Source organism: Odontesthes bonariensis, chromosome 16 (assembly GCF_027942865.1).
Source record: "Odontesthes bonariensis isolate fOdoBon6 chromosome 16, fOdoBon6.hap1, whole genome shotgun sequence".
Taxonomy (NCBI): domain Eukaryota; kingdom Metazoa; phylum Chordata; class Actinopteri; order Atheriniformes; family Atherinopsidae; genus Odontesthes; species Odontesthes bonariensis.
Genome location: NC_134521.1, coordinates 4,782,574 through 4,803,387, shown reverse-complemented (window position 1 = coordinate 4,803,387; position 20,814 = coordinate 4,782,574). Strand labels below are relative to the sequence as shown.

Sequence of the window (20,814 nt, the reverse complement as noted above, 5' to 3'; positions counted from 1 at the left end):
CAGTGCAATCTGGTTATTGTAGGACTGTATTGGACATATTGCAGCATAAGTAAGTCAAATTAGTCAAATAAAAGTGTAAATAAAACAAATAAAGAGCTGTTAAATAGGGCTGTTGTTGTGGGTAGAAGGACCTCTTCCAAATTATATATTTTTGCAATGAAGCCATAATGTTGTTTTTATTACTGTGTTGTGTGGAGGATTTTGCAGTGTTGTACATTATGTCACCAGTCTGCAGCATTCTGCTTTGCACAATCAGCTCCAGGGGCTCCAGGGCAGTCTCCAGCACAGGGCCACAAAGAGTTCCACCTGTTCTCTGCGCTCAGTCTCTCATCCGTCACCGACACGCCCAACAACTGCAGAGGCATCTGAGTAAGTCTTATGATTGCTTCCTATTTGTCTTTCAATACGACTGATCTCCAAGTCCACGTGACAGGAAAGCATCCCCACAGAATGATGCCCGTGATCACCGTGTTTGACTATAAAGATGGTATGATTGTCACAAGGCTGAATTATAGGATCCAAGCAGCAGATTCTGGACAGAAGGTTAAATCCAAACGGGTTTATTAACGATATGAAGATGAAAAGAAGATGAATCAGTGAATGTTTCAGAGTCCTTTGGTGAGTTAGGGCAGACAGGTAAGGGCTCCAGGTGAGGTTGTGTTTCCAGGATGGAGGGGAACGTAGGACATGTGTGAAAGTACTTCCAACTCGGCTCTCCGAAACAGGTGGGTGGAGGCGGGACTCAGAAGATGGAGAATATCACTTGGTGAAAGCAAGATTGGGTCCAGGGTTTGCGGCTGGCAATTTTCCAAGTCGGCTTTTCCTGAGAGACGAGCAGATACTGGACAGACGTAGCACTGTGGGTTGAACAACGATCTGATCCTGAGTGGTGGTGAGACCAAGATATTTGTACTGCAGAGCTGATGAGCATGATGGCCACTTGGCAAATGACAACGTACTGGACCTTGAAGACCATTTAGAGACTCCTTGGGCCTTTGACTACTACATTTTATCCATTTATTCTCTTTTTATCCTCTGTTATTTGTTACATTTAAATGGTTTTACCCTGTGTTTTTTTTTATTATTTCGGATTGACACATTTTATTGTTTCTTTAGCTTTTGCCTTTTTTATTTGGTTTTAGTCTCTTCATGGTCAAGCGCCAAAGTACATCTCTGACATGTTAGAGCCATATGAACCAACTCGGGCTCTGAGAACCTCAGGGAGGGGTCTCCTGCTGGGGCCCAGAGTCAGGCCTAAACAAGGTGAGGCTGCGTTTCAGTTTTATGCCCCTAAAATCTGGAACAGTCTTCCAGAAGATGTGAGACAGGCCTCAACTCTGACAATGTTTAAATCCAGGCTGAAAACAGTTCTATTTAGCTGTGCATATGACACCTGAAAGTATTTTATATGCACCCTTCACTTTTAAATTAATTAATTAATGATTATTTTTAATGTTTTTTTTCATTTTTATTATTATTATTAATTTTTTCATTTTTTCATTTTAATTTTTTATTTCTTTTTAATGATTTTATTGCCTTCTTGTGGTTTATGTAGCTGTGAATCACTTTGAATTGCCTTGTGTACGAATTGTGCTCTATAAATAAAATTGCCTTGCCTAGTCTGTCTTTTAATTTGATTTAAAATCAATTTAGCTCTGAATCCCAGTTTTTTTTGGATCCTGCCATTTCTCAATAGTGGAATCATTTGCTGGTGTTACTGATTAATATTTCATTTTAAAACTCCTCTCCACGTGTGACACACACACACAGTCAGAAGAGGGAAAACAATACAGACACACACACGGAGGATAAGAGGAAGTGATACAAGAGGGCAAAAAACACCTGAATCCCTAGACTCCTGACATTGTTAGTGCCTGATTCTTCCACACATGACACAGGGATACAGTTAAATAAAGGAATCTTTCTCAACCCTTTCTCATTCCAGGGTGACAAAGGGGATTAGAGGCTTTTGTCTAACAGAGAAGAAGAAGAAGAAGAAGAAGAAGAAGAAGAAGAAGGCCGTCCCTACAGCCAGCATCCCACTGAGCTTTTTTTTGCCTTGAAACAGTTCTGTGTTAGGGGTCTACAGACCTCACTGTTTCCTTGATTCATTAACCATCAACTTTGACAAGTAGTATGCATTTTTCCTTGTTATGCCCATTACTTTCTTACAAAACACAGATGGACTCCAGCTTGAAGCATTATGAGGGCTGTTGATAGCAGAAGGATACCCTAGAACTGGAAGTGTCATTAAAAAAAAGTGTCTGAAAACTTATATTAACTGGAAATTTCTGTTTTGGGGGAAATTTAAAAGAAAATAGAAAATAATCTGACAGTGTTTTCAGAGGTTCCTGAAACTCAAAATGTGGAGAACCTTGGAAGGCTTTTACAGCTTTCTGCCTACATGATACAGCCGACTGTGAGCGTGTTTGTAAGCCTCGCACCTTGAGACAATCAGAAATTCTGCAACGCTGGAAGGCATTTGTATTATTTGTGGTCTTGTCACAACTTCCTACCACAGACCAGCCAGCTGCGCATCCTCCAAGATTTAACTTCCTGTTGCACAATGTAGCTCACCAGCTTTCACCAGTTTGCAGTCAAAAAGCCCCTCTGACACGGTGAAGGCAAGGCAAGGCATCTCTATTTATATAGCGCATTTCATACCACAGGCAACTCAATGTGCTTTACATAAAGACAAGGCATTAAAAAGAACAGCATAAAGCAGCAATTTAAAGAGAGAAAAAAACACAGTTAAAAGCAATCAAAGAAGAGGGGAAAAAGAAAAATATAAACTCAACCATAAGCACACGGAAAGAGAAATGTTTTTAACCTGGATTTAAAAGTGCTCACAGTTGGGAACAAGTGAACAAAACATCCAGCTAACTTTCTCAAGGTGAGACATGGTGACACAGTAATTAATTTACTCTTCAGGTACTAAAGTGGGTTATGTTTTAGTCACAGAGACGTTAATTGGTAGGAAGTGAAGGTGAGATTGGCTTTTTTTTCCCCCTTTCAAGCTCTCACTGCAAAATGAAACTCTCTGGGCTGTAAAAAACAGAAATCTCCCCGTCCTTAACATGAAATAACATCAGCGCTTACATTAGTTTGAAGAATTGATTTTATTTTTAATAATGTTGCTCTGCAAAGTCAGATGGGTTTTGGTGCAAGCTTCACTATGAGCAATAGGGGAAATCTTCCAAATTCTTGACGTGAGACAAACGAGCTCCTTCGATGCTCGAGATTTTCTCAGGGCAGTATGTTATACGCAGACATGCACTGACGGTTCATTTGAAAATGTACAGCTGATGGTGAACATGCCTGCATGTAAGATGTGTTCGTCAGTAGCCTCTGGGATTCTTGCAGGGTCTTTAGCAGTTCAATCAATATGGCAGGAGCACCATTTGCATCTCCTGTTCCCTTCATTTACATGCAGCTAATGGCATCAGCATCCATCGCTGCAGGGCATCCTATCAGTTCACGATCTCTCATTAACAGATCGTGAAATACGCTCCACAGATATGGAGACGCTCCTTCTGCAGCCAGCAGAATATGGCAGGCGCGGCTGTGCCCCCCCAGCTCTTCATTTTGATGTAAATGTGAGGGAGCCCTGCAGGTTAAAACAGGGAGGGAGGGGGACCAGGGCAAATATAACTGAGGGGATTCTTTGTGAGGCCTCCTGTAAATCCCAAATGTTCTCAGGACTGAAAACAGAAACAGCATGAGTGCTCGCACCAGGCATTTCGGCCCCCTCAACTGACGCACCTTCCTGGCTGAAAAAAAAAGCACAGAAGGCATTCACAACGCTGTTCCAGAAACCCCCCTCCTCCTCACGCTGGTCAGACTTTTACTGTGTCAAGACCTGCAGGAATCCAGTGCTACTGAACCCGCTGGTTGTGTTATTATGATGAAGGGAGTCACCCTGCTGAGAAGTGACGCCCACCGGGAGCTCTCCAGCAGTATGAAGCCAATGTACAAGGTGGCATGTGGCAGGGATTAGGAAATTTCACTGTGGATTAAAACCTCTCAAACCCTTCCATGGCCACCCGCTAAAAGAAAAGAGCCTGAGGTTTCCAGCGCAGATTCAGTGAGCACTCTGTGCCCATGGTCTCCCTGAGCAGGTACGTCCAAATTAAACTCTTCTATTTCTCCATTAAACTCTGAGCAACAGTACAGTTGAACCTGTACACATAACATTGTGCTTTTGTTTTTTTCCTGATGGTTCAAAGTTGTTCACAGGTAAATCATCTAACTTTAGAAAAAAGAACACAACAGTCCTGTAAAGATGTTAGGTATTCGATAAGATACATAGCAATTTATGCTTATTATGTACGTGTATGTTAAAGAAATACAAAGAACTGATGTTTCAGAGTGCTTATTTAAACTATTATTAGCTGCTAATAACTGGGGGAGAAACGCAAACAGCTCTAAGGGGTTTGCAAGTTTGACATAGTGCTGCTAGTGGCAACAATCCAAACACTTTTATGAGACTGAACTGTGACGTTGTGTGCAGGTAACTGTGAGCAAAGATACAAAATCCTTTTTTACCTACGTTTACTCTTAATACACAGTAAACTTCAATCCAGAAATAGGGGAATTTCTAATTATCTTGAACATATGGGGTAAAAAAAAAAAAGCAGGCTTGTTGAATACTATTGTTGATTCAAATGAGCAGCTCTTACATAACACTCTAAGTTTACCACATGGCTCATGCCACAGTGTAAACTGATGCTACCATTCTGCTGAATGAATAATGACGGTGAATTTGTATCCAGATAGAATGTGCACAAACCCGTTGGAATATAATGATGATGTATCAGGTGATTCTTTGGCTTTTAGCTGTGAACAAATCTTGCAAACACCTGTAGCATTGAACACTTTGATACAATTCGTTTGCACCTTTTTTTTTTTTTAATCTTTCCAGTTATCTTTATGCTCTTCAAAATTAATCTTTACAAGTAATCAGACTGAACCCTTATTTTCTGAAAAGCTGGAAAAATTTGGGAAACGCAACAAAATCTTTAATTCGTATTTTTTTCATTTGTTTGACTAATACTGTGAAAAGATTCAGGGGAAATCCCAGTGTGTAAAGGTTATGGACAGAAACTACTGTTGGATCGTTGTGACCTTCAAGCCCTCTGGCAGCACTCCATAGAGAAGCCATCATTGCCATCATGATCAATACAACCCCAATGGGCTCAGAAGTGCCTCGTAAAACCTTTTCCACTCAACACAGGCAGACAGAAATGTGACCTGAAAGCGTATTACACAGCAGAAAAGCCATAGATCCGCTCTGTAGTGAAACAGTGCAGGGTTCTCTGGACACAAACTCATCTCAGATGGACAAAACGACAGTGTCCTGTGCGCACAAAGTCCACGTTTTAGCTGCTTTTGGGAAAATCTGTGCACCAGTGACCATGGCATGGATGACTTCATATGTGTGACAATACCGTTGATGCAGAGGTGGATGTTTCTGTCCAGTTTGGGAGCAAAGTGCTCATATGGGAAAATAGCTAATTATGAGATCTTTAAGATATGATGGAGCTCGGTCATTAAGAGCTTTATACGTGAGGAGAATCATTTTTAATGGAGCCAATGAAGAGAAGCTAAAACTGGAGAAATATGATCTCTCCTGTTAGTTCTCATCAGAACTCTGGCTGCAGCATTTTGGATCAGCTGGAGGCTTTTCAGAGAATATGTGGGACAGCCCAATAATAAAGAATTACAGTAGTCCAATCTTGAAGTAACAAATGCATGGACTAGTTTTTCTGCATCACTCTGAGAAAAGATGTTCCTGATTTTAACAATATTACGAAGGTGAAAGAAGGCAGTCCTAGAAACCTGTTTTATATGTGAGTCAAATGATAAATTCTTGTTATAAATAACTTCAAGGTTCCTCATTGTAGTACTAGAAGCCAAGGAAATACCATCTAGAGTAACTGTATAGCTAGACAGTTTCTTCCTGAAGCGCTCGGGTCCAAAGATAACAACTTCAGTTTTGTCTGAATTTAGAAGCAGACAGTTCTGATTCATCCAGGTCTTTATGTCTTTAAGACATGCTTTTAGTCTGAACAACCTCTTGGTTTCATCTGGTTTCATAGATAAGTACAAGTATAATCAACATTGCAATGGAAATTTATGCCATGCTGTCTCATAAGATCACCTAACTGAAGAATGTATAAAGTGAAAAGAATCGGTCCAAGCACAGAACCCTGTGGAACTCCAGGACTTACTCTTGTGTGCAAGGAAGACTCTTCTTTTACAAGAACAAACTGGAATCTGTCAGATAAATATGACTTAAACCAGCCTAATGCAGCCTGTAACAAATCCTGTGTTTGCTCTTGCAGCTTCATGATGTTCCATCTGCTCCCTGGTCACATCCAGCCAGCTGGACACCGAAGCCGGAAAACCCGCTTGGTCACCAAAGATGGGCACTGCAACATCGAGTTTGGCAACATTGAATACAGTAACCATTATGCGTATCTGGTGGACTTCTGGACCACCTTTGTGGAGATCCGCTGGCGCTTTGTTCTCTTCTTGTTTGTAGCCGCATTCACAGGCAGCTGGTTCATTTTCAGCCTGTTGTGGTACTGGATCGCAAAGAGCAATGGGGATTTGACCGGACAGAACCGCACCGAAGGGCATGTTCAGTGTATAGACAATGTTAACGGCCTCACAACGGCATTCCTCTACTCATTAGAGACCCAGACCACCATCGGATATGGTGGCCGGGCCCTGACTGGGCACTGTGGCGGAACAGTGGCTCTGATTATCATCCAGTCTCTAATCGGAGTGTTCATCAACTGTTTCATGTGTGGCGTCATCTTGGCCAAGATCTCCTTACCCAAAAAAAGGGCAAAGACTATCACCTTCAGCAACACAGCAGTCATCTGCTTGAAGAAAGGAAGTCTTTGTCTACTGATAAGAGTGGCCAACCTTCGAAAGACCCTATTAATTGGGAGCCAAATCTATGGCAAGCTGCTGAAGACAACAACCACACCAGATGGAGAGACTATCATTCTGGATCAGGTGGATGTCGACTTTATGGTTGATGCTGGCAAGGATAACTTGTTCTTTGTTTGCCCTCTGACCCTCTACCACATGATTAACAAATCTAGTCCGTTCTATGAGTTGTCATCCGACACTCTTCCCCAACAGGACTTTGAGTTGGTGGTCTTTTTGGACGGGACGGCTGAGTCCACCAGCTCATCCTGCCAGGTCCGAACCTCGTACATCCCTCAGGAGATTCAGTGGGGGTACAGTTTCCTGCCAATCATCTCCCGCACCAAATCAGGCAAGTACCATGTGGATTTCTCAAACTTTTCCAAAAGTGTCCAAGTCTCCACGCCACACTGTGTCCGCTGCTTCGAGACAGACGCCGACCAGAGAAACCACAACAAACACGGCATGGAGAATCCCAATGACCAGCACAAACTGGGCATCGACAACCTGGGCTTCCAAGTGATTACCATTCACGACACTGTGGATTTCACTAAAATGTGAGAGCCTGTTTGGTAGAAACACAACAGAATCAGGATGTGGGTAATGATGCATTTGTCTCCTATTATGAGGCTCACTTTCTGCAAAGAGTGTGCACAGCGGGGAAGAAAAGTTTGGTAAAGTCACTTTCTTCAAAAAAACATTTGATTAATTGTGACTCTTCGCCTTAAGCAGTAAAATGACACAGAAAGCTGGCAACTCTGGATAAACATTCAGACACGAGCAGGAGTTTGACTGCTTATTACAGTAAAACCACCATTGTAACTTTGCGTGGCTAGAGTATGAAGGACAGTTTGAAGTTTTGACAGACCGAACATGAAAGGGGCAAAATAGTGAATGGCACAGTGGGTACTTCTTGAGAAGATTACGGTCTGAGCCTGTTATAATGAAAAACTGTGTGCTCTAACGGCTGCGAGAGGAAATCTGAAGTGGGACAGCTCTTTTGAGTTTGCTCATTATTCCTACTAAAAACACTAACTCTGTAGTGTTGACGTATCTCGTATGTGTCATGATAACTAGGAAACTGTGAGCGTAGCTGTAAATGCATTGACCTAATTATGACCAGTCTACACTTTGTAGATAATACTGTATAACACTGCAATGTCTCAGGGAAATCCTCAGTTGGAATAAAAATTTTTTTTCACAATTTGTGACCTTATTGCTCATTCTTATTTCTTACTTTTGTGCACCCACATTAAAACGTCAGCAGGATGGCCCATCACAACTGAAATACGCGTGGTGTACTTCAGTAGAAATTTGACATACTTCATTATGCTTCCACTGCACATGTCAAATGTTTATGTTAGGGATGGATTTTACTTCCCTTTGACAGAATAAAGCAACATTAACATATTTGATTCGCTGCATTCACTATAGAACAACTGCATGGCACATAATTGTTACCTTAAAAACCTAAAGTATGTCACGCATCCTTACTGTCATTAATGTAGCAGAACTCAAAGTGTCGCAAGTAGAAGTCTTATTGCAGAAAAATGCAATAAAACTTGTGCAATGTGGAAGAAATGTTTGGAAAATCGCATGTTGTGGAAAATTCTTTTCTAGTTTTGTAAAAAAAATATGATTCTTTCTTCAAACGCTGTTGTTTGCTGTTGCCGCTCATAAGAAAAGAAAAGTAATGGCTCGGCAGCGTTATGTAAAATCAACATCCCCCAACATTTTTATCCCTGACTCTCTCTTTATCCATAAATCCTATGGATATATACAAATACCATTAATGTTGTGACCGCAGGCCCGGCGGCTGAAAAGCAACAGACCACAGCATGGATTCATCACGATGATATATTTCAAACAATTAATTCAGCAATAAAGATTGGGTTTTTTTTTCAGTCTGTCCCAGTTCTGCCAGCAGTTTCTCTTTCATATTCGTACAGATGCTTACTGCAAAGGTTTATCCTACAAACGTTTGATGTTCTCACTTTTCCCCAATGCCCTCTAGTTTACTGACGGCAGCAGACAGCAGCAACATAACAACATCTGATTACATTCATCCACCACCTCATGCTGGATTGATGAACCTTGTTGTGGCAGAGGAGCGTCTCTGCAGGTGTTCTAGCAGAGAAAGCCGAGTTGTTCATTTAAGACAGGCTCTAACATATTTGTCAGTAAGTGAGGTGGAGGCAGAGGCTTCAGAAGCGGCTTTCATCCCATCTGGATTAGCAGCGGCAAGTTAACTGGGGCTCATCTGCATAACAATGAACAGAATTGTTGAGAGTGACTGTCAGAGTGAGTGTGAAGCAGCTGAAAAGAAAAGACGAGATGACAGGGCTGAGTGGAGAGCACGGCAGTGTAGAAATCTGATTATAGTCCCCCTTTATAGCCCATGTTATGGACATAGGACAGATACAGATATACAAAAACTGGATGTGTTGTACCACTCAGCCTTACGTTTCATCACAGGTGCTACAGCCAGGTCTCATCACTGCACTCTTTATGAAACTGTACAATGGTCTTCTTTCTCCATCCGAAGAAAAATACATGCACTGACTTTTATTGCTAAAGCCATAATGGGTAAACTACCTTTATACATTTTTAATTTGTTTTCTTTTCAAAATAGTGTTTACAGGACGAGGTCATCAGAAAAAATACTTTTACATATTCCACTTACAAGAACTGAACTTGGGAAAACAGCCTTTTCATCCTATGCACCAAAAGCTTGGAATGAACTTCAAGCTACTCTAAATCTTGAAGTTCTTCCATCCATAAATTCTTTTAAAGACCTTTTAAAATTATCATTAACTGACCACTGCAATTGTTTTTAATTTCATTCCTTGTTCGCTGTCTGTTAATATGTTACTTCTGTTTAGATGTGATGTAGTAGTGGTTTGTCTTGTCTCTTGTGTTTTATTGTAATGTAACTTTTTTAAGCCGCCTTCTTGGCCAGGACTCCCTGGCAGAAGAGTTATTGTAACTCAATGGGACCATGGTTAAAGAAAGGTTAAATAAAAAAAATAAAAAATAAAAACAGAGAAATCCGTGATAACGTGCACCTATTTAACCAATCTTCGAAATGACGTGATAAAACCAGCCTCCATAGTTATTGATGCTATGACTGTTGAGCACTTGTTCTATATGTGTTGGATAACTCGGAGCTGGGAATGACATCGCACCCGAGTTGATTGTGTTCAAATTTGAAGTTGGAAAAGGTGAAGGATTTGCTCATTGCGGGGCTCACTGACCAGGCTGCCAGTTGGAAACCTGACGTCAAGACAACTTAATTTAGCATGACCGATGTGCAGAAATTTCACATATATTCATACACGAGGTTTTCTGATCACCTTGTGTTCGGGCGCCTCGAATTGTCTGAAAAAAGGGTCCCCCTCGATCACCTCCAGCAGTCCTCCCTCGGACAGTTCTCAGTCTGCCATCCGGGTCACGGCACCAAGCGTTCAAGTTGATTTTTAATTTTTACATTTGCAAACTTGGAAACCTCCGAGCTCAAATGAAATGCTCCGAAAATCCAACATGGATTCCCTGTGCATAAAAAGAAGTGATATCTGCAGGAAAAGTGTGTGTGTGTGTGTGTGTTTATTAGCACTTGTGCCATGTCTCATGACATCAGTCTCACATGTACAGTCCAACCTGTATCTGTGAGGACACTGCTATAGTGTTTGAATGAAGCATACATTACCATCACTACAATATATACTGTTATGTTTGGGAAACAGTTGCTTTCTCACACACCAACTGGCAAAAAAAGCCTGGCTATACACTATATTGCCAAAAGTATTCAGTCACCCGTCCAAATAATTCAATTCAGGTGTTCCATTTACTTCCATTAAGGGGATGTCACATAAATTTATAAACATGTAAAGGTAGATGAGCGAACATTTTTGGCAATAAAGTGTATGTAAGCATGTTTCATAATAATAAGCTGTTTACACTTGGGAGAATCATATATCAGTCAAAAGCCCAATCGCATGTGGAAAATTCTATTATTTTTCTTCCATGGTTATTTAAGGCCGTTAAAAACATTTACCTGATGCAGTTGGTTTTGTGATGCATTTAAGTAAGTGGCTTTTAGTTTTTCTCTTGTAATGTGACCACTTTATAATAAAATTATTTAAAAAAAAAAACCTTCTGGTGAGGTCAGATTTGGTTTAAAGTCAAAGTCAAATTTATTTGTAGCACATGTTCATGTACAGAACAATTAAAAGCATTAAAATAGCACATAAAATAAAAGCATTGCAGCAGGGAGTGGGAGAAGCATTAGAAATACATAAAAGAATATAAAAAGAAAGAAATATAATAATCAAAATGAAATTGAAATGATTAAAAACAAGCAACAGCCTAGATAAGTTCAAAGATAGCGTGCAGATTTCATGCATAGACACATGAGAACAGAAATGTCTTTAACCTGGATTTAAAAATGTCTCCATTTGGTGAAAGTTTAATCTCCACTGGCAGTTTGTTCCACTTGTTTGCAGCATAACAGCTAAATGCTGCTTCTCCATGTTTAGTCTGGACTCTGGACTGGACCAGCTGACCTGAGTCCTTGGATCTAAGAGCTCTGCTGGCTTTATATTCTCTGAACAGATCACAGATTGTAAACCATCAGCAGGCTTTTAAAATCTATTCTGTGACTGACTGGAAGCCAGAGTAAAGATTTTAAAGCTGGTGTGATGTGTTCAGATCTCTTAGTCCGGGTTAAAACTCCAGCAGCAGCGTTCTGGATGAGCTGCAGATGTTTAATGCTCTTTTTGGGAAGTCCAGTTAAAAGAGCGTTACAGTGATGGAGTCTGCTGGAGATGAATGCATGGATGAGTTTCTCCTGGTCTGTTTGGGAGAGGAAACCTTTAATTCTGTTGATGTTTCTGAGATGGTAAAAAGCTGCCTTGGTGACAGCTTTGATGTGGCTGCTGAAAGTCAGATCTGAGTCTATCAACACTCCGAGGTTACCAACTCAGTCAGTGATTGTAAGGGCCCGAGTCTCAAGATATTTACCAACGCTGAGCCTCTTCTCTTTGCTACCAAACAGAATGATCTCAGTTTTGTCTTCATTTAATTGTAGAAAATTCTCTCTCATCCAGGTGTTTACTTCCTCCAGACACTGACACAGTACGTCTGCTGGGCTGCAGTCGTCAAAACCGATATTCCAAACCTGGCCATGAAACAAATGAAATATTTCTGTCTTTTTGTGAATGTAAATCTACAGATTAGCACTGGGAATTCACAGATCACTACAATAAGAAAGAAAGAAAGAAAGAAAGAAAGAAAGAAAGAAAGAAAGAAAGAAAGAAAGAAAGAAAGAAAGAAAGAAAGAAAGAAAGAAAGAAAGAAAGAAAGAAAGAAAGAAAGAAAGAAAGAAAGAAAGAAAAAATGAAGACAAATTCACTTTGAGTTGAAAATGTATTTTATTGACATCTCCTGGGTCCATATGGGAAGCAAATGGCAATTATTTGACATGTAAACATGTTGTATAAGGTCACTTGAATGTTGGAGTGTTGGCAGGACACAAACTGTAGCAACAATAGATGTTAACCCACTGAAAGTCTTCTTTAACAATAGATCAGCATCGTCGTATTAGCAGATTTCTTACATAAAGCTCGGCATGCATAAGAACTTTCCCAGCAGCCTCCATTTAAGCCAGTCAAAGTGATGCATTTTGGTCGGGGAGAAAAAACAAAACACCGTTTTCCAAAGCCTGCCTCTTATTTCAGTCACATCCTTTAAACTAATCGTGTTTAAAACACAAGACGCCTAAATAAACAGTGCTTGTGCTGACACGTGTAGATAATCCATGTTTTGGACTTTTGGAGAAGTTTGCCAGCATCCAAATAGACATTTCATAGAAGAATGCGATTCAAAATGTTTATTCTGATTTCCTATTTTCAGCAAACGTGTCTATGAATGAGCTGGTGTGAGGAGGTGGAACGAGCAACGTGTACCAAGATGATGACCGATGAGCAACTAAGCTGACTTTTAATGAACTATTTAACAACGAATTCATTTGTTTGGCGATTGGAGCTTCCTTTCATTTAGAACCAATTTCTGCTGTGCAATTAAACGCTGACTCACCGCCCTCGGTTCACAATAAAACTGAGACACCCTGCGCATTTGAAACAGCATCCTGCTCAGCTCATGTATAAATTTAGCACAGTCTCCGTCCCCTACCCCGGAGATAATGCATGTGGTGTAGGTAGACATTAATTGCATTATACTAGTGTGGAGGAAAACAAATGATTACATTTGGAGGTGTTTGGAAGTGACTGTCAGACACAGAGGAACACCTAATAAATTCACTTGGTTTTTGCATGAAAGGAAAATGCATTCTGGAGACCTCTGGAGACACTTAAAGCCCTGCTTGAGGCTCTGTGCTAGCCCAGTGCTAAACAAAATGCTGCAGTTAGCATGCTAACACGCTCACAGGCGTGCATATTTCTAAAGATAACTCAGAGCAGTTGTGAAAAGTTGCAGAAGTAGTAAGACCTGTGTGCTTCTGATGGTACTAGATAAGTGCTTTATTCTTTACAGAGGACTTTCCAGATATATATATATATAAATATATATATATATATACACACGCGCCTGGTAGGGAGCGTGAGGTGTAGGGTATTCCAATTGGTTGTAATCTGCAAGTTCTGCCACTAGATGTCCGTACATCATACACACAAGAGCTTTAAAATAAAAATAAACTAAAGCCATTATTAGAAACCGAGTTCATGTAGTCAAGTTTCGACGGGTTGAAAATTCAGACCTGGGGCACATCTACACGAATGATTCAACGTGATGGTGAATGACGCGTCTGAGTAAACTGTGTACGCAGTTTATCTATCCACTCACCAATCCTGAGACAAGCTCACGGTGGCGCTAGAGAGAAAGTCCGGAGATTTAATCTTCAGTGGACCAGAGTGTCACGACACATCTATCGACCTAATTATTTCTGTCCGGATCAACCGGCCAAAACAACACCCCCAGAGTCCTAAAAAAAAAGGCTAAAAATACTGATTAATGCAGCTTTGAAAGTGAACAGTGACATACTTCCCAAAGAGAAGGCTGTCCTCGGGGGTCACTGTGCTAAATGCAGATGTGGTGACTGAGTTCTCAGTGAAAGGGTGAGGAAAATGAAATGCAGCAGGACCTCTCTTTCTTTACTGTTCTCAAATCGCACAGATTCCCCACACTCGCAGTCGTTGCTCGTTGCGATTCCGCACATCACACGCTCATTAAAGCATCTGAGTTGACCGGCTGGTCAGCTGCCAGCAACAATGTTCTTCAATGTTTCCGTCTCAGCGGCTCCTCGACTGTACGGAGAGGATGAGCAGCAGCCTGCCTTCAAATAATCTCACAGAAGTCTTAAATTTGCTTTGGAGTCATCTTAAACCTGACAGAGAGACAGGGAGATTTATAAGTGGTCGTAATTTTCAGTGGACATAAAGCAGTGACCTTTCAGTCAAACACCTGCTCAAAGGAAGATCAGTCATTTTATTATTGTCCCTATCGAATATTTATCGCCTCGGTAAAATTTGAACAAAATGGGGAACAGAGTCTCCAGTTTTATACCTCACAAGAAAGGTTTGCTCTTTCCACATTGCATCTTAATCTCCTCAAGAAATACAAGATGAAATAATCCCCAATTCCACAGTCCTTGACTCCCGAGAGAAATATCAGAGTCTTCAGCTGTTAAACGCTCCACTTTGTTCCCTGATAAGTCTTTAAACTGCGTGCGTCTGAGGTTTCCACTCACTGGAAACTGCCGCCCGCTGTGGCTCGAGTGGTGAGACCGAACCAAAACTGTGAAGTGACAGACTGTAAAAACTAAAATGAAACAATGAGCAGAGGGAAGCAGAAAGTGGATTATCATAACGCAGACAACAGTTGACCTTTAACCCCTGAAAATAACCCTCTCTCCATGTGCTGGGGTTACTCTGCTTTGGTGAATTTTTAGTCTTCTCTCTCTCTCTTTTTTTTGTTTTTATTGCTTCCCTTCGTACAGCTCTGAGGTAAGTTTAACTTCTCCCATGCGGCAGCCTACTTTGCATAATGAGAATAACACACAAATAAAAACTTAACTGTATTAAAACCGTTTTAATTTTAGGCCACGTTTGGATGCTGCTGACGGTACACCAACAAGCGCGGAGTATTCCTCACGTGCATCCGTGGACTTAAACATTTCCATCTTTGACGAGGAGCTGTTACTCCGGAGCTTTTGGTTAAGGAGGCTGGAAAATATGAAAGTTTTTTTTTTGTTTTTGATCACTGAGTGTTATTATCTTTGCGCTTGAGATGCTCAGCACGACCATCACTCGATTTTATTAACTCAGATCCGTTTAAAATGACTAAATTTAGTTTTAGTAAAAATGGCACAGTTACCAGTCCAAGAGATTTGTTGCTCTTTGATATAAATGTATTTTCTTGCTCTTTTCCACTCAAAACGCTGACTTTAATTTCTTTACACTGAAGCGGTCTTGACAGCCACGTGCATCCAGTCACACACACGCACTGTACTGCAGCATGAACTGATGCGGGAACATCTGTGAGTAACTTGAATATCATTAGCTCACTCCACATCCACTGCGGCGCTGATCAGCTTTGACATCACTCATAATCCTCTGTTGCGAGCGCCCGCAGCCAGAGAGCCGTCATCCGAGATGCTGTGATGTGTTGTGTGTGGTGTTAGGGGGTGTTAGACTCAGCCAGGCGCTGAACTTCACTCACATTTTCAATTTGAAGCATTTCCCTTTTTTTTTTTTTTCTATTTTAATGCTGCTCTTTTATCATTTTTTTTTTTTAATTATTATTAATTATTATTATTCCTATTTTCTGGAAGGAGGCTGCTGGGACGAGTCCTCGTCAGTAAAGACACAGACTGTATAACAACAAACAAAACCACAGCTGCAGAAACAAGCACTTTACATCATTTTGAGGGTTTTTTCCAAAACACATCCAGTCTTCCACAAATCATCGGGCCCGAATCGAGCTCCTGTGAGAGTGGAGGGACTTGGAGGGGGGGGGGGGGGGGGGGGGGGGGATTCAGCAAGCACTGTTACACGATAAAAACCACTGGCCAAGAACAACAATTAAAACTTTCATTCAGGAAAATCTCACTGCAACGATGGGATGTCTGGGGTGATTCAGTGAGACTGTTCTGCTTATGGTTAAAAAGGTCCAGTCAAGAATGGACACAAAGCCGGTCCGAGCTCCCGCGTGCTTCTGGGTCCCTCTGTGCTACAGGTGTTTATTCTCCCTGAAACCCTGAGTGGACGCAGAGCTGCATGTTTGGAGCCAGTGCCCAGTTTCATCAAAAGACAATTTCCTCGAGAGGTTTTTTTTTTTTTTTTTTTTGTGGATATTTCTCTCCAAACTAAATGTTGTGGTTAAAGCAAGACTTCTAAATTTCAAGAAAACTCGAGACTGTCATGTCGGTGCACTTAATGTGAAACCAGTGGGGGAAATCCAGCAGCTGATTAGCTTAGCACAAAAACGGACTTTACCACCATGACGTCACTCAGCACTTGTTGGATTGTTTAATCCAACAAAAACTAAAAAACATCACCAGTGTTAGCGCTTAAACTAGATCTGGTCAGTGCGGGTATACACATAATATATGTATATAATATACATAGTATACTATGGCTGTGTTCGAAACCGCCTACTTCTCCTACTACTCCTACTAACTTTAGCTTTTTTTAAGTTCCTGGATGCATACTAGATTCTCCGAAATGTTGGGTATGCATCATGAGGTTACTACTCATACTCAAACTACCCAAGATGCAATGTAAAGTGGCCGATCGTCATTTCCTGTCAAAACGGCAGTTTCAAGCTAGCTACGAGGGTAGGTTCACTTCCTGTTTTCAAAACAAAAGCACCAATTGTATCGTAATGACTTTCCCTATGACAAAAGGCAACGGGCATTTTGTTTGTGAAAATAACCGGAAGTGCGTTGCTCACTGCGGCTAGCTTTAGTAGCGCCGAATTTGTCGGAACAAAATTGTAAATAGCCGGTATTTTGTCAGATTTTCAACACGTTGGGGATCTAAACGACTACTTTCTCGCCTGAAAATGTTTCAAATGTTGCTAAAGTTATATATTTATAGAGTTTAGAGCTTAAGCGAAATCAGCTTCAGGTCGGCTGATTTCGGCTCGGGCAGGAGCCTATGAGTGGGGGTGACAGCAAAATACAGCCGTCCACAATCCGTTAATCTTTTAACACTGCCTCCAGTGGTCACGCCAGGAACTGCAGTCACCTGACTGCTTGGGATTAAATAAGGAGGATGCAAGGTAGGACGACCTGATACTGTTCACACAGACATAACTAACTTTGTAAGCGGAGAGAAGCAGCTCAGATTTACAAGTTGACCCAAAAAACAGTCGAAGGATCTCTGAAATGGTTTTAAAAACGTGAACAATAAATGGTGAAAGGTGAAAGACATGTTTCAAGCTTTTCTTCCATTTGGTCACTAACAGACAACTACCCCATCTTTTCCACTGGTGTCACAGTTGAAGATGTTTGTGCCTCCAAACTTAGGTCTTATTATCAGAGTGCGAGCCATCATTTTTTAAATTTTTTATGTTTTTAAATCAGAAACACGCCACTGATCCAAGAATAAAGATGAAAATCACAGCCTTGAGCAACAATTTCCCTTACAAATAACTGAGTGCGGTTCATTTGTTTACAACACCTATATTTACCTATGTTTCCTGCCTCGTCTGTAATCCTTTTATGCGTTTCTCCTACAGCAAATAGGAGACACACAGAGATACACAGAACAGATACAAAGTGTGTAAATAGTGCAGCTCATTAGTTCCATGGCCGCGTAGCGAGCAGGAGCAGATAGTCTCCGCTTATTTGTTTATCTACAGACTTGAACTAAAACTAAATTAAAGTTGTGTGAAAGTCGGGACGGTAGAAGCAAGGTTAAAACATGTAAACTCAACTCAGACGTCCATTTTCTGAGTGAGAGGAGAGGGAAATGATGGCTAAAACTATGAAAACGTGACCCAAAGGTGTGAAAACAATGGAGCTTTGCTTGAGATCAACCTTCAGCACTTTAAGTGTGTTTGAAACTCTTCAGGATGTTTCCCAAGCAGATTAGGGTTAAGCTAAAGCAACCAACTCTCTCTTTACAGCGGAAGATGATTCGTGTAACTGGGCACCGGCCTACAAACGGCATTTTCATGACAAGCCCTGGTAAGCATGCACTTATGAGTTATTAATGAAGGAAATGCATTTTCAAGAGCAGATTAATTACAACCACAATTCAAAGCTTTTCCTTTTAAATTCTCTGGGACGGAAAAGGAGAAAGAATCCTCCGATTCAATTGGATTGTGGGCTTGCTGAGCGTCGACGGTCTCATAGATTAGAGCCCCCCTCCTCACTCTGCAGCTCAGTTTGAGGGAGAAATAAAAATTTAAAAAACACACTGGCTGCGTTGTAGGGAGAAGCAGCTCTTCATTTAGCACGGTAAACAAGAAGCTTTGAAATCAGCCATTTAAAACAGGATTGACATGAATAAATAAATTGCTCACTGTGACGCCAGCTCCCAAACTGTGAATGAAATCACACAAAGAGGAAGAAGGCTTTGGGTAATCACCTGCGGTCCCGACACACACACGACACCGCAAGTCAAGTTCCCGTCTGGGAATAAATAACCACCTGCTCTGCTCCAGGGAGTTGCTTTGTTTAAACTTTGCTCGGCAGTGATCTCCCATCAGCGTTCACGATCTTGGGAATCACTCCAAGAACGAACGTCACGGCGCTTTATTTGAGAAGATGAACAACAATGTGACTTAATATAAAACGCCGCTTTATTGATGTCATTACTCATCTTGGATGGCTACTCAGATCTCACAGAAGACTCCGTTTCAGGCTGGAGGAATGCACAATAAGATCCTTCGTTTTCACGGATGTGCTTTACGACCCTGCGCCTTACGTCCGTCGGTGTAAAATAGAAGAACAGAAAATAAAATGATCTGAAATAACCATTTCGATAGCATGGAGTTCGATAGCACTTTTTTTTTTTTTCCCCAAAATCCAGCGTTGAATCAAAGTTGATCTAAAACACAGGCTAAAATAAATACAGCCCTCGTTAATAAGGATAAGCTGAGCATCATAATAGATCAAATGTTAATTAAATGTAGCCACTCGAGGAGATTAATCAGCTGATCATTTCTGGAGATACATCACTAAACTAGAAAAGCATCCTTCCACTCTTGGACGAACTGTTTATGAGCTGATCTCTGGCTCTTCTCCTTTGCTCTTCATTAATCAACAGAAATAAAGGACGCTTTCAGAGGGGATTTGTTTCCTGGATTCAAAATGAAGTGGCTATCGTAGCCCATCCCTGGTGCTCCCCGTCTGCCCCCCGACGCCTCGCTACCTCAGCTCTGCTCGCCTTCCTTCGATGGTTACATTTGTGTGTCACGGATGGAGAACAGAAACGGAGGTCAGCGGTGCTGCCCCGTCCCCGCTCAGTCTTTGCTTACGTGATTGGGGCAGCCGCTGTTTGGTTCCACGTCTCGGAAGACCTCTTTAAAAATGTCTTTTTGGGCTCCACCTCCCCCTCCGTGAGCTTATCGGTACGGAGGTTCTGGCTGCTGAGGGTTCGGCCTGTAAAGCTGCTGCACTCGCACCGGCCGCCCGTTGGCCGGCCAGCCGCCCGACAGCTGTCCGATGACCCTGAGGCCGACCGGCTGGCCGTGTCCTGGAAGAGGACTGCTGGGGCTGAGGATGTGGGGCTGTCCCACCTGGGGTTCAGGAGTCGGGGTACTACTTAGATGCCCTGGATTGGAGGCAGGGGGGGACACTGGGTAATGAGGGAGGAGGATGGCTGGCGTGAGGCCATAGCGTACTTGGAACACCCTTAGAGGTCCCTGTGCCACGAAGCCATTGGGCCGCTGGGGCTCGTGAGAGTCCTTCTTCACTTCTGGTGCCTGGCTCTCCTCCGCTCTCTTGCTTTTGCCCGGCTGCTTCTTGGCTCGAGCGACCTCTTGCATTTTCTCTGCTTGAGCCCTGCGGATGTGGTACGTCTTCCTGAAGCTTTGGAAGGAGTCCGAGAACTCGTCGAGGCTTACGCTCCCCTCCATGAACTTCTCCAGCAGCTCCTGTGAAGCAGGACAGACAAACAAGCCGGCATGAGAAGTCAGGACAACACACAGCTGCAGGGAATCACTCAAACAAACTCCTGTAAGTATAAGGAGGATTTAATCAACTCGGGGATGTTTACCCATGAACCTTGGCGCAGTATTTCCCAATAAGTCGTTTTATATCACTAACAATGGCCCATGTCCTGCAACTGTTACATCTGGCAAAGCCTCAGAGCAGAGTGATCCGTCTGAATGTGTTCCCAGGGAGTCAGAAGCTGCGTGGGAGGTTTTCCGGGTTGAACCGAACGCTGCCGACAGGGGTATTTGTGGGGTCGCTGCTACATTAACCACAGCAACTGCTTGAAAGTCAGGTCCGACTCAGATTCAGTTTTTAATGCAAGTCTGGCACTGACATGAAGAGAATTCTTCGGGACAATTTGCAGCCAAATTAAGTAGAAGGCCTCTTATATCGCCACAAAAACACAGTTTCCATCCACTTTCACAGTAACGCTCCTCACAGAATACAAAGACCCCAGCTGGGACAAACAAACCTACAATTATCTTTACGATTAAACATTCATTTATCGTCATTACTTTCTCCCTTTGTAACTGCAACCCAGCTGTGAGGCAGCCGAGAATTCCTGAACTCAAATCCTCAATGAGGCTGACGTTTGTCCTCTTAGCGGGTTTCATGAGCTTATGAGTCTCTGTGGAAGTGGTGACAGTTTGATGTGCTGACTGAAAGTGACTGTGCACATAATCCACAGTGGCACC

The 20,814-nt window shown here is 42.0% G+C and overlaps 2 protein-coding genes across 2 annotated transcripts in view; one reads left to right on the top strand and one right to left on the bottom strand.

Moving 5' to 3' along the window:
* Positions 1 to 4,101: 4,101 nt before the first annotated feature.
* On the top strand, positions 4,102 to 7,500 carry LOC142401670 (ATP-sensitive inward rectifier potassium channel 1-like). The gene is made up of 2 exons (XM_075487136.1): positions 4,102 to 4,118; positions 6,345 to 7,500. The coding sequence occupies exons 1-2, from the start codon at positions 4,102 to 4,104 to the stop codon at positions 7,498 to 7,500; spliced, it is 1,173 nt and encodes a 390-aa protein (XP_075343251.1).
* An 8,470-nt stretch (positions 7,501 to 15,970) lies between these two features.
* Positions 15,971 to 20,814, bottom strand: part of vps37d (VPS37D subunit of ESCRT-I) — a 38,179-nt gene continuing 33,335 nt past the window's right edge. The window contains exon 4 of the mRNA XM_075487454.1: positions 15,971 to 20,058. Coding sequence (XP_075343569.1) covers positions 19,528 to 20,058 — 531 coding nt within the window. The 3' untranslated portion in view covers positions 15,971 to 19,527. The remainder of the gene's footprint in view (positions 20,059 to 20,814) is intronic.